Source organism: Ambystoma mexicanum, chromosome 5p, assembly GCF_040938575.1.
Source record: "Ambystoma mexicanum isolate Mex_15411 chromosome 5p, UKY_AmexF1_1, whole genome shotgun sequence".
Classification (NCBI taxonomy): Eukaryota; Metazoa; Chordata; class Amphibia; order Caudata; family Ambystomatidae; genus Ambystoma; species Ambystoma mexicanum.
The window spans coordinates 74,879,647-74,894,369 of NC_090930.1; the positions used below are offsets into that span (position 1 = coordinate 74,879,647).

General features: G+C 49.1%; 1 protein-coding gene across 4 annotated transcripts in view; it reads left to right on the plus strand.

Annotated features, from left to right (window-relative positions):
* The first annotated feature begins 3,864 nt into the window (after window positions 1–3,864).
* EDA (ectodysplasin A) overlaps window positions 3,865–14,723 on the plus strand; it is a 2,379,945-nt gene continuing 2,369,086 nt past the window's right edge. For all 4 annotated transcript variants that reach the window (XM_069612481.1, XM_069612482.1, XM_069612483.1 and 1 more), the window contains exon 1: window positions 3,865–4,507. In XM_069612481.1, coding sequence (XP_069468582.1) covers window positions 4,289–4,507 — 219 coding nt within the window. In that variant the 5' untranslated portion in view covers window positions 3,865–4,288. The remainder of the gene's footprint in view (window positions 4,508–14,723) is intronic.

A 14,723-nucleotide genomic window follows, 5' to 3' on the forward strand; every position in this document is an offset into this window, starting at 1 on the left:
TTTGGAACGGCAAACTACGGGTTTGACCGTGCCGGGCGCAGCAGTCATGGTAAGCAAAGGGTGCCGGTGCTTCCGTGTCCCCACTCCCATATATCCTATTGGACTCTATGGGAATGGGGATTAACAAAATCTCTGGCGCCTGACTTCCCCACCGCCGGACTCGTAATGAGCCGGTGGCACTGGTACATTTTTAAGGGTCTGGCGGCAACCTGCCGGTAGCACCGGCAGGGTTCCCACCAGACTCGTAATGAGGCCAATACAGATACCGCCGAACCCGTATAAATGTACCGCCACCTGACTTCCCAGTGCCACCAGCTCATTACAAGTCCTGCAGCCCTGACGATGTTTCTAGACAGGTCTGATCTATGAAAGTCTTGTCAAAGCAGGTTCTCCCCTACTCATCCAAAACCATCAAGGACCACATCGACAACCTGGCTCCAGCGTTGGCCAATTTCTGCAATCACTCCTTTGCCACTGGAACCTCCCCCCCTTAAGCACTCCCTTGTGCACCTCCTTCTTAAGAAGCCCTCTGCCGATCCTTCCTCTCGGCTAACAATCGCCCGATCTCCATCACACCTTTCCTGAGAAAACTCCTGGAAATGTTGGCTATCTGCCAGATTAATCTGCATACTGAATCTGTTGGTTGTCTCCACGACTACCAGTCTTGCTTCAGAGCTGCCAGACAGCATGCAAACTGCTCTCCATAACACTCGCGAAGACTTGCTATCTAATCTTCACTCTAATCTTCCTTCTGTCCTCATTCTCTTCGATCTATCCTCTGCTTTTGACACTGTCAACTATGCCATCCTGCTCAATCGCCTTCGTGGCAACCTGGGTATCACTGGTCACGCCTTGTCCTGGTTGACTGCCTTTCGCACTGACCGACCCTCCATGTCCAACTAGGGTATTTCTTCTCTGCTATCTCTTGCTCTACTTGTGGTGCTCCCCAGCGGTCTAACCTTTCTCCCTGGCTATTCAACCACTACCTGGCTCCTCTGGCCCATTGCATCGCTTCATTATGTTCTAACTTTCAGTGCTATGTGGATGAAACCCAGCTCTCCGTCATTCTCTCCTCAGCCACCTCTGCTCCTTCTCTCATACCAGACTGTCTGGCCGCAATTCAGGAATGGTGTGCTGCCAATGATCTGCGCCTTAATGCCAGTAAAACCGAGATCCTCCTCATTGGGACACCTGCGCCCTCCTTTCCTCTTTCTCTCTCTCTCTCTCTCTCTCTCTCTCTCTCTTTCTCTCTTTCTCTCTCTCTCTCTGGCTGCCCACGCTGGGCCCTCTTCCTGCTCCTTTTTGTGAGGCTAAGAACCTTGGTGTCCTCTTCAACTCCATCCTCTCCTTCTCTCCTCACATCTATGACGTCTCTAAGTAGCCACACTTTCAGCTGCACCTCCTCAGAGGTATTCTTCCTTTCCTCTCCTTCCCCCAGAAGATCAGTGTCTCTAGAGCCCTGCTTCTCTCCAAGCTGGACTATTGCAACAGCGTCTTTCTAAATCTGCCTGTCTCTACTCTTCGACCTTTACAACTCATCCAGAACAGGACTGCAAGACTTGTCCTTGTCCTCAAGCCCAGGGATTGTATCTCTCCAGCTCTGAAATCGCTGCACTGGCTCCCTGTGGCTGCAAGGATCAAATTCAAGACCCTTTGCATCATACACAAGGCTTTCTGGGGCCTGGGACTGCCCTACCCCCAACGTTCTCTTCCTAAGCATCTTTCTTCTCGAGCTCTCCACTCCTCCGCCTCCAATGCTCTGAGGATCAGACGCTTTTCCAAGCAGAGAATGGGGGGCAGATCTCTTTCCTCGGCTGGGGCCTCCCTCTGGAACAGACTGCCTGCCTCTCTCAAACTTGAGCAGAATCACCTCCGGTTCCATAAGCAATTCAAGACCTTCCTTTTCACTTCCGGTTTCTCTCTTCCTCTCCCCTGCTAATGTCCCTGACAGCTCCACACACTGGTCACCTGGCCACCCCTGAACTCGGGCCCAGGAGCCTGCGTGTCCAGTTGCCCTCACACTGCCTCCGGGCTCCCTCAGCACTTAAGGGTTTGCATCTGTAACCCTACAGTCTCTTCTCTTTGCCCTTAAGAGCCACCCCCTGGCAGCACTTATTGAGTGACCTGCACTTCGCCTCACCCTCCATCCCCCATTGGCACTCCTCCCCGATTTGCCGCACTTGCGCGATCTGAATGACAGAAGGCCTAGTAAGATCGTTGGTTGTCCTCCTTCTGTTTCACCCTCCTTGTCTTGTCACGCCTAGAAACACTTGAGCACAGGCGCTTTATAAATGACTTATATCCTATCATATCATGAGCAAAGGCGTTTGAAAATGTTTCTGTGCATTGTTGGTGGCTTGGCGTCTAGTGGTCTTTTTATGTCTTACCCTGCCGATTGTAAACATGTGTGGCTTTTTACCTAATTTAACACAGAATGTGTACTGAAAAATGCACTATTTTAACCCATTATTTAAAAACCTTTCAAGGGGACAACCTGTCCTTGATTGGTTGGCCTCCCTCACTACTCTCTGTCACTCCTGTGCAGTGTCCTTCCGTCTGCAGGCTCTTCTTAGTGTGGGCCCTACTCCATTAGCTCCAGGCCCCACTTGTTACAGAATCATGGCTATACCTCTGGTGAGTTGGAGTGAAAGATGGATCTAATGAGCCAAAGGAAGGCCTAATATCTACTCAGCCTCCTTGTCTTGGGGAGGAGGCGGCGGTAGCACGGGTGGTTGGGGGTAGTAATCAGTAGCGCAATAGGTTTAATGTCCTGTCTCACTAACAGTTTTCAAAACTGCCATCCAGCCCCCCAAAATGTTGATGCTGGCTCCGCCTCTAGGTGTTACACATTTCCAAGGACTTTGGAGGAAGGGGTGAGCAAGACGCACCTGGTGATTAATGAGGGCTCACATATTTGAAGGCTGGCTGCTGTGTACAAATACGCTTTGCAGGCTTAGTCGTGTAACGCACGCAATAGTTTATATTAAATTACATTTCGATTGGCATTGTGCTGTATATAAGATACGATACCCCGCTGTTGTGTGTTTTCTAGGGATTGTATCGTTCTGCATAGCATCGCTGTTCTTGGGCGACATGTTGCATTGCCCTGTGTGGGGTTGTATTGTGTGTAGCATTTTGCACTGGACAATATTGTAGGTTATTTCCTTATTGTACGCTGTTGTCTTGTACACATTGTGTGGTACTGTGGTACATATATTGGATTGGCGCTATTGTGTTCGATTGTGTTGGTAGTAATGCACTCGATTTATTGCAGATTGTGTACGGTGTGTGTTTTGTATAGCATGAACTGAGTTTTAGTGTATTACTGTGCTGCGTTTGCTGTATGCTGTACCGTGTTTCAACTGGTGTAATGCTCCGCATGTTTGTTTATTTATTTTTATGTATTCGAATTTATAAAGCGCCGGCGGCATCGTGGCGCTGTTACCGGATACTTTCCTTGAACGTGTGATGTGTTCTCTTATGATGAGAACGCCCCTTGCGTGTGCGCCCCGTGTCTGCCTGGGATTTAGCTGGACTTTACAGCTGATATGGGACTTCATTATATCATAGATTTTCCCTCCAATTCCTGCCCTGTTCCTCGTCGATCTGTCCCGTCCTCTCCTCGCCCTTCCCTCCTCTTATCTCCTCCCCCAGTACCTCCCCATTATTCCTGGTCTATCCTCTAATGCTCGTCCCATGCCCACCCTCCCACTGCCGTTCTATCTCCACTCCTACCCTCCCCCACCTCTACAAGTCTCTTCCCCGCCCCCCTTCCTTCGCCTTGTCCCTCAAATTCCGATGGACTTCGGCAGCACGGAAACCGATAGAAGTGCTTCCAAAGTTCTTAAAGCGTGCACAGTACTAACTGTATCTGCTCTTTCCAGTCTGCTCATCCCACTCGCCCCCTTGCCTCACACTGACTTTTCTTGGCCCCTCTCTCCCGGTGTCCTCCCCTTCCCCGTCGGGTCCACCCCTTACTCCCATTCACTGGCTGCCCTTTCACTCTGCTCTAGCGCCCTGCCCCTTTTCTACACACACACTCTCTCCCATCAGGGTCCCCCCCAACTCAGTGACCCTCTATTGCCCCACCCTGACATCAGCATCCCTTCCTTCTCTCCCCTGCCCCTCCCTCCTCTCCTCCCCCTGTGCCTGCCTCCTCTCCACCCCTTTTCCTCCCACCCCCCTAGAGTCCCGGCTCTCTGGCGTTCCCTTTAGTGTCTCCCCGGTTCTCGGCTCTGCAGAATTGGACAGTAGTGGCTGACTGGAGCCGACCCTGCAGCCCCCCGCTATGCCCCCACGGACTCCCGAGGCACCCCCGGAACCACCGGCCGGTGGAGGGCGCCTGCTGCTGGGCTTCCTGGCACTATCCCTGGCGCTTCACCTCATCACCCTGGGGGGTTATCTACAACTGCGGGCCGAGCTCCGCAGGGAGCTGAGCACTGGGGCCCCCCACCCCGCTGCCCCCTTGCAGAGAGACACCGACCTCAACGAGCGCCGACGCCGCCAGGTAGGTCCTCCGGGATACTGGACGTGGAGCTTGTGCAGCTGTGGGGTGCGGGAAGCACAGGTGCTGACCCTTCAGGAGTAGGGGCTTGGACGTCAAGCCGCCTCTAGGGTGCATGCTGTACCCCAGACACCAAGAAATATATGATAACAAACTGTGAATGTCAACTGAGCCCAGATGGAGACACTGCACTGTTCTGATGGGGGCGTTACTCGTATCCTTAATTATGGCAAGGAGGCACGTTGCGGCTATGAAGTATCACTGTATTGCACTGTGTGTGAGCCACCCTCTGGGGTGGGCTGTGTGCCCCCACCCTGGACGTGCCCGTGCAGACAGGGGTATCAACTGCACCCTCACCATTCTGCAATCCTGAATCAGTGTGTTGGGTGCCCTCAAGGCTCCACCGTACAAGGAAGGGGAGGGGCACTGGGAGACAGATGCCCCCTGTCGTAGCCCAGGGGAAGGTGCCTTGGAAGGCGCAGTTTGCAACAATGGACCTTCCAAGGTGCGCAGATGTGAAGCATACCAGTGTCCTTATACATTACAGCATAGGAGGTTTCACGGTGGGAGAGACACAGGTTACAGTATAGGCAGCTCCACGTGGGACATTATTTGGAATGACGAGTAATGTGTCAAACACAACATGTGATAAACCCTTTAATAGACTGTTGTGGCCTCTGACCCCCATGGGGACGGTGGCAATCACGTGTTAGCTGTCAGTACCTTTCGCTGAGCAGAAGGACTACGTACGAGTAGTGTAAGTTGAAGTTTAGGGTGTATAAGAAGGATGTTTCAGTGTAGAAGGGCCGGTGCAGAGCAAATGTTACAGTGTGTGGGGGCGAGGGGGGTTGGGTTTATATGGGGCTGAAGTGTCATTGTAGGACACGAAGATATACACGTTACTGCATAGAATGGTCATGGGGATCCGGTGTTGCATTATATGAGCCCCCAGTGGGCAGATATTACTCTATCGGTGGTTTCATATCAGCTGGGCGTTACAGCAGATAAGGGTCAGTAGTGGGCACGTTACACTGTAAGGGGCTCAAAAAATGACTTGCGATGAAGTAACGGCCTCCGTGCCAGAGCTGCGATAGCCAGGCACTGGTTTCATGTTCCACCAGCCCAAGTCATTCTTGTGGGATAGTGTGGAGTGCCCGAATCACCAATCACAGATGTCCTAACAATGGAACAAACACAATGCCAGAGATGGCAAATCACACGGCACTACCGATTCCTCCCCCTCTCCAATCCAACTAAACCTCCTCCAAAAAGCATGCAAGGAAGCTGGCAGATCCTCCCATTGTACGACATGCTGCACTGACAAGCGAGCTCATCTGCCCCACCATAGGACAACGTGCACCCCCACCTCCCCGAGGACGTGACTGTGTATTCCCCCAACCGCACAACAGAGCACTTGTGATCATGTTTCTCACCAACATCAGCACATTGGGCACCAGCTGCCACATATCTTCCCAGCCACGGCACGGTGTGTGAGAGCTGCTGCCACATATCTCCCCAGCCACGACACGGTGTGTGAGAGCTGCTGCCACATATCTTCCCAGCCACGGCACGGTGTGTGAGAGCGAGCTGCTGCCACATATCTCCCCAGCCACGACACGGTGTGTGAGAGCTGCTGCCACATATCTTCCCAGCCACGGCACGGTGTGTGAGAGCGAGCTGCTGCCACATATCTCCCCAGCCACGACACGGTGTGTGAGAGCTGCTGCCACATATCTCCCACCCCAGCCACGGCACGGTGTGTGAGAGCTGCTGCCACATATCTCCCACCCCAGCCACGGCACGGTGTGTGAGAGCTGCTGCCACATATCTCCCCAGCCACGGCACGGTGTGTGAGAGCTGCTGCCACATATCTCCCCAGCCACGGCACGGTGTGTGAGAGCTGCTGCCACATATCTTCCCAGCCACGGCACGGTGTGTGATAGCTGCTGCCACATATCTCCCACCCCAGCCACGGCACGGTGTGTGAGAGCTGCTGCCACATATCTCCCACCCCAGCCACGGCACGGTGTGTGAGAGCTGCTGCCACATATCTCCCACCCCAGCCACGGCACGGTGTGTGAGAGCTGCTGCCACATATCTCCCCAGCCACGGCACGGTGTGTGAGAGCTGCTGCCACATATCTTCCCAGCCACGGCACGGTGTGTGATAGCTGCTGCCACATATCTCCCACCCCAGCCACGGCACAGTGTGTGAGAGCTGCTGCCACATATCTCCCACCCCAGCCACGGCACGGTGTGTGAGAGCTGCTGCCACATATCTCCCACCCCAGCCACGGCACGGTGTGTGAGAGCTGCTGCCACATATCTCCCCAGCCACGGCACGGTGTGTGAGAGCTGCTGCCACATATCTCCCATCCCAGCCACGGCACGGTGTGTGAGAGCTGCTGCCACATAGCACTATTCATTCGACACGTGCGGTAGATTCTCACAAGCAGCAGTGTGCACAAGCAGCCATCTCTCCGAACACAGCAGAGGGAAAGCGATGGCACATCGCCCCCAACCGAGTGTTGTATGCGCGAGCTGACATTTATCGACCCAGAGCACTGTGGTTATTATGGCAGAGTGTCGGACTGTTCATTCAACAGTATGGGCGGGCCGGCAGAGCTTTCCACCAACAGCAGCCGTGTGCACAAACTAACCCATCTCTACAAGCATAGCTCTGAGTTTGTGATTTCACTTCCCGTACCAAGCACAGTGTGCGCGAGCTGACATGTATCCAACTGTAGCACAGAGTGCTTCTAATGGCCCATCTCCCCAACTGCAGCAAAGTGTGATTCCATCTCCCCAAACACGGCACTGAGAAAGAGCTGGCACGTCTCTCCAACCACAGCACAGTGTACTCGAGCCCGACACATCTACCTAACCACAGCACGCACGCACGGGCCCATCTCCCTAACCACAGCACAGGGTGAGCGAGTTGACACATCTCACCAAGCACAGGGCACGGTGGGTGAGCTGACATCTCAAAAACCAATTTGTGCGAGTTGACATGTCTCACCAACCACAGCATAGTGTGCACACACTGACACATCCTACCAACCACAGCAAGCATCTGATGACACATCTCCCCAACATAGCACAGCGGACACATCTCTCAAACTATAGCACGCTGTACACGAGCCCCGCATAGTGTGGGAGAGCTGGCGCATGCCTCTATCCTTTGTGCTTGTACAGCTCCCCAAAAATAGCACAGTGTGCACAAGTGCCCCCCCCAACCAAAGTACACATTAGTATATCTCAACCACAGCGTAGTGTGAACGTGATGGCACATTACCCCAAAAATGCCACAGTATGCCCACGCTGACATGCTCTCATCATTCCACAGAGTGCACGTGATGGTGAAGCTACCCAACCATAGAATAGTGTGTGCAAGCGGACATCCTCCCAACCACAGCACATATCAAGCACATAATGGCAAATCTGTCCTACTATATACCACAGGGTGCACAGGATGACACATTTCAAACATAGCTGTGTGCCTGAGCTGACACACCCTCCAAATCGTAAGGCAGTGTGCGCACATCTCGCTAACAATACAGGGATCAAAATTAAGATTGGATGAGCAGAAGCTAAAAGCAGCTCAGAGTCCCGGGTATCCAGCATTAACCAGTGACCAGGAGCTAACACTGGGGAACTAGGAGTTAGCACATAGCAGTCCACAATTCTAACTTCCACATAAGTTGCAAACAATCACTGTCAATTGTGCTTAAGTGTTGTATAGATGTGTCCTAATGCTTATTTCTAGATGGTCAGAAACGCAGAGAGTTGAATCCACATAACTTCAGTTGTAAGGCATCATTGGGCCTGGTTAGCCAAAAGTAGCTAGCACTTTTCGAGCTCTGCAATAGTAGTGTGCAAGCTGACACATCTCTCAGACCATTGGGGTTATCTTTGTCGCCACTCTCTCCTTCTCTTCTCACATGTCGGACATCTCTAAACAGCCCCACTACCAACTGCACCTTCTCAGAGTTTTCTACCTTTTCTCACTTTCCCCTAGAGGTTCACCGTCTCCAGAGCCATGGTCCTCTCTAGGCTGGACAACTGCAACAGCTTCTTTCTCAACCTCCCTGCTTCTACTCTCCGTCCTCTACCCAAGGGACTGCATCTCTCCGGTGCTGAAATCCCTCCACTGGCTCCCCAGGGCTGCAAAGATCACGTTCAAGGCCCTTTGCATTGTCCACAAGGCTTTCTGGGGCCTGGGCCCACTCTACCTGCAACACTCTCTTCCTAAATGCTCTCCCTCCCGAGCCCTCTGCTCGTCTTCCTCCAACGCTCTGCGAGTGAGTCCAAGCAGAGATTTGGGGGGAGATATTTATCCTCCACAGGTACCTCCCTCTGGAACAGCCTCTCTCCGTCTTGAACTGGAACACCTAAAGTTCCAGAAACTCTTGAAGACCATCCTCTTCGCTTCCTCCTTCTCTCTCCCTCTCCCCTGCTAAGCACCTCCCCCCCGCTTTCTTTCCCTCTAGCCACTACTCTACTGAGTTTGCTGACTGCTGCTCGGTGCACCTTCAGAGCCCCACAGGTCCCACGCTTCCTCGCCAGTCTTCTGCACTTGCCTCCTGGCCCTGCTCTGCCACTAGACCTTAGATTGGTCTTTATCTATTTAGTTCGGCGATGAACTGGTCATTTCTTTATCCAGGACATAGTGTAACTGGTTAAGTGCCAACGACTGATTTCTCGACAGTTAGAAACACACACGCTTTTGCTCTGACTGCATTGGCCACCGTTCCATGGGTTGTGCATATGAGAAATTCCATATATGCACTATTTGACTGGATGAAAGTTTTTTTACTATGTATGTTTACAACAGGAATCTCACTGTACTTTGTGTATGTATATCCACTATTTCACAATGCACTCACCAATGTAAATGTATGTTCTTTTGTTACCATGTTCTATTTCACAACATCTGTCTGATTAATTGTTGAGGAGACATATAAAAAATCCTCAAAAAGCAGAAAATAGCAGCTACTAATTGAACCGCTCGCTGAAGACATGTGTAATGGTTTATATGTATGTGTTAGTGAAGTGCAACTAACTCTGTTGTTACTTCCCTGCTCTTTGACCTGGCCGTCTCCAGGCTTGGACGGGGCTCATTCATTGTTAAGGCTAACTTAGCCGTAGCCATTCGTTGTTGCAAATGAACCATACTGGAATTAATAGTATGGCTTGATTGTACAAATGGGAAGACCAACCCCCATCGTTCTCTAACCTTAAGCTGCCCATTTGGGTTTTCCCATTGTTCAAGGGCCTCCCCTCGGGTTAACTGCCACAGCACTTCTGCACTCTCGGTTACGACCCATGGGAATGGTACCTCTTAGCACTTAACCTATGTTCTGGTTGGTTTGATCCCCCATTAGCCCCGCCCCCTCGCTCTTCCTGTCTATGGACTACGACCTGAATGTACCACGCCTAGTAAGATCATTTATCTTCTTCTCCCATACATGGTTGCACTTTGAAACACTTGCTGTATAATCGCCGAATAAATCAATCAATCATTATAATACGATCTCCACAACTATTACACAGTGTGACTGAGCTCACACAGTCACACACCAATCCTTTGGGATGCCTAATGTTGTAAGGTCCCATTCTTATGCAACCACATGCCCACCAGATAATTTAAACGCCCCTTACACATTTTCCCATGGGAACACAGTGTGGGCCTTTTACATCTACATCTCATAATGGGAATACGCAGTTTGGGCCTGATACTATGCACTGGACTCCGGTGTACCAGCCTGACGAGTTCCCTAGGGAACAATTTACCAGAGGGAATTGAATTTATAAGATCGCCAGTTGGAACACTAGGAGTACATAGCCATTTAATACAGGCTGAGGGGTTGAGGCAATTAATAACTAGTTATGTTTTTCTTCTCCAGGAAACTTGGTTTGGCTCCCCGCTGTATGTGGATGGGTATCACTTATACCAAGGTATGGCCAAGAAGGGACCCAGGGGTAGACCCTATGGGGGGGTTGATCATTGATGCGAGCCAAGAAATTGGCTCACGCAATGTGACGCTACCTTTTGCCGATGCAATGGTGCAAGCGGTTGAATTGCGGCCCGACACCAAAGTAGTGGTTGGGAAGGCGCTGATAATAAATGTTTACATCTCCCCAGAAACGCTTTGTTTGGAAGACATCCAATTCCAACTGGAAGACATTTTTGCAGCATGGGGAGGGCCCAGCATAATCAGTTACTTCTACTAGGTGGTGACCTGACCGCTAGGTGTTCTCATGAGCTGGCGTGTGCCACCTATCGAAACATAACTACAAAATGTTAAATGCTACAGAAGAGTAGTCATTGCAAGGGATCCAAATGGGAAAATCTTTTGAGAAACTGGTACCTCACACAGTTGAATGGTAGAATCAGGGTGGATATCCCGGGGCAACACACATGGCGTGCAAACTAAAGCAGAGCTACCCTGGATTATTTCTTTGTGATTAATATATGTCTTATGGCAGCAGTGTAACTTAAGGTGTTACCGAACGATTATAGTGACCACAATGTCTTGGACCCCACTATTAGTAACCATGTGGTGACAACCCCACAGTTGCTCTGGTATACAAATGAATCACGCTGGTAATTGCATACGCTGGACAGCAAGACACATCCAAAGGGTGAGAGCAGTCCTCTGGCACAGCTTACCAGTGGTGACATTGAATCGTTGGGTAGGCTAAACGGTTATGAAATAGAAGATTGGTTGAAGAACTTAGCAACGAAACCGAAGCATTCCCAGCTGGGCAGTTAATGAGAAAGGAAAACACACTAACAAGTTTGATAGCACTTTTCCTGATGCAAAGAGAGAAATGAGACGGAAATTGAGAGTGGGGCGTAGGGCTGGTGGTTCCGAACACGAAATGCGTTTACAGTCACTGGTGATTAAGAGAGAATATAAATACTGGGTTAAGCGCTGGAGATACTCTATTAAATATCATCATTGGCAAAAAATGCTTAGAAGTGGCGCTAGCAGAAATATCAGAGATACTGGCACGGGCCAATGGCGATTGCAGGAGACAAACCTTAAACCCTATAAAGGAAAGGACTGGCTTAAGCATTTAAAGGATAAAGACCATAGCCCTATAAGTGAGGTGGCCTTGCAGTACATACTGGGTGGCTGGCGTTCGAATAAGACATAGAAATATTAACACAGAAGCTTAAGAACTCGAGGGTACCTGGTCTAAATGGGCTCGCCAATGTCTTCAAGCCAAGATCCTAAAAAGCCTATTTGACAAGTTTCGTGGCAGCAGTCTGTATTTCTTCCAGTTTATAAAAAAGGAGATAGGTTGATGCCGGAGAACTACAGACTGTTGTCCCTCCTGGATTCTACGGGGGAAACTTTTTGTTCAACCCTTGTTCTAAAGACCCTGCAGTCTTGGGTGGATGATAAGCAGCTGCCTGAATTCACCCAGACAGGGTTTCGCCCGGAGAGCTCTACCGCTCATAATCTGAGGGCTATGGACATACTGTTTCAAGAGCCTCAGCACTGCCTCAGCGCAGGGAGAGTCGGCCCTGTACAAAATATTTGTTGATTTTTCTGGCTGCTTTTGATGGTGTGTACCGGGAAAAGTTATGAGTTATATGTTGGGGTTGTCCGAAGTGACTTGTGTGTGTATTGAAGTGCCTGCATCATACGACTTTGGATCGTATGAGACTGGATGATCCAGGCCCCATGACGGCCAGTTTTTTGATCCATAGAGGAGTGAAGCAAGGCTGTACCTGGCTCCCTTGTTGTATAATATATACTTGGCCGATTTCCTCCTCCCCCCACCCCCTTTCTCCTTGGTCGTCGGCTGTTGCCCCAGAATTGTAGAGCAGTCACTACCATGTATTTTACGCTGACGGCTTAGTAATGTTCAACCACACTTTTAGTGGAGCATAGGGGATGTTTGCCACACTACTCACATATACAGCAGAAAACGATCTATTAACATGGATAAAACAAAGGTTATGTTGGTAGCGGCTAAGAGGGTCAAATGCCCCAGCTTTATTACCAGTTTGGGGAACCTGGAATATGTTTCAAAATACCCCTACCTGGGACTTGAAAAGTGCTAGCCGCAACTATAGTTATACAAAGGAGAAAGGCGCCATAGGCTCGACGCCTGGCGTACTTGATTGAGCTATTCGCCCTCTACAGACAAAGTTTTTGTCCCATCATTCTGAACGGCTTGGAGGCTTTGGCCATGTGTGATTTAAGTTGGTTGGACAGACTTAAAGGATACTTCTGGAGAAGGCTTTTGAAACGTTCACCATCAACCGCGGTTGAATATTCAAGGCTGCGGTTGGGTCTAGTCTACCTAAGGCGTCTTTTGTTGGCCAAGCAGGGAGTTCTACACCTAAAAGCTAACTCGCACCCTGAATACCAAATGCTAGCCTTGGTGGGAGGCCACAGAGGGTTAAATCAAGAACATTGTGGAATTGAATTCATTCGGATGAATGACAAATTGTATAAGCACATAAATTGGCAACCCTATTTTGCACGCGGAACTAGGTTTGTTACTCTGAAACACATATTTAAGAGCAAACTAGTGCAATGGGATTGGACAAACAACTATGTGCACCTCTCGACCTTAAGCACCTTTAAATATGTCTCCAATGTCACACACGGATTCCTCTAAACCCAAAGGTACCTAAGATGGTGCCCCAGCCCGGCATTGCGGAACCTGATACTCAGAATAAACCAACTCCTGCTCTTAGTATTTAAGGGTTCTCACACTGTGGATTCCCCTATCCACAGGGTCTGTCGTAAATCCAAAGTCCCAGGTAAACTCGAAACCGCAAAGCATTTGATATGATGTGGCATTTATAACGCGCCTGTACACAAGTGTTTCTAGGCGCGACTAGAAACCCTTACTGAATGTAAACAACTGCGTTCAGCTTCTATGATTACCCTTGGCAAGTACGTCCATAATCCTGATACTGTAAAGCATGAGGCTTTTTGGAACTATTGTCTCAATACGGATACCGAAAGTGTACATATTGCCTTGTACTGGTTATTGTGTGCTATTACGAAACTCTTAGCAGCAGATAGCGTGGAACAGCATTCAATTATTCCTTTCTTAGTTTCCTGATATATTTTAATATTTGTAACATTGTATGAATTAACATTCTGTCATTGTGACTTGACCAACTCGTTGCTCCCTTGATCTGGAAATGTGTTGCATTTGATAAAGTCTACAGGGTAATCGAGTAAGATAGTGCTCTATTTTAACAGTCATTTTTGAAAAAAAATACTTTTGAGGTATGGCAGCTGTAAATGTATGTTTTATTGATGAAAAGTTTTTAACTTTTGTTGATTTGTAAAGGTTCTTAACACTAAATACAAATAAATAAAACATGTAGAACACAGCAGGTCCCAGCTTTCTGGGCAGTGGAGGATTTGCTCACGTTCTCTGGGGAATGGTACTCTTGTTATGTGACAGCTCTGAATGGTATTCATTTCTAAGGGTGGACGGTTCAATGTTTTATATATTTTTTTATTCAGCTTTTAGCTTGCATCAAGCAAACCTTCAGCAATCACAACAAAACAAATACATTACAATTGTGCTTTTTTCTTCGAATTTGACCAATTAGCAGGATGGACATATAACACTTAGTGTGTTTTGTGCACGCTTTTAGTGATTTGCCTTCATAAATCTAACAGTACTTTGTTGGCTCTAGTTTTCAGAAACTCCTTTTAAAGAACATGTCCAAATGTCCGTATATTGTTTCGCGTTTGATGTATAACTTCTTTTTAGGACTAGCTGTGTATCTTCCTATCACAAAGGAATGTGCACGTTAGGAATATTGAAGTTTGTGGATTTGGTGGTTTCTTTTGTGCCCACACACACCTGTTCAGTGGCAGCTTGTGAACACGTGATACTCTCCTCCCTTCAGACACGCACTGAGCTAGTCAAATGACGTTGACAAGAACTCGTCTGTCAATCTATTCCATATGTATTACTGCTCTTCACTAAATACTCTATGCAATTATGTTACAACTGATATTTGACAATGTTTGTTTGTTTCTCCCTAAAAACATTTAATAAAACACACTAACATTTAAATAAAAAAAATGCTACTGTCTAACAACATTTCTGTGTGTTGGAATTGGGCGGTTGTGTCCCAGCCCCTGCAGGTAACTTCTTCCAGCCTCATCCCAGATCATTATATAGGAACACCCTGACACTCGCTTTGCTCCTAATAGGACCCTGCA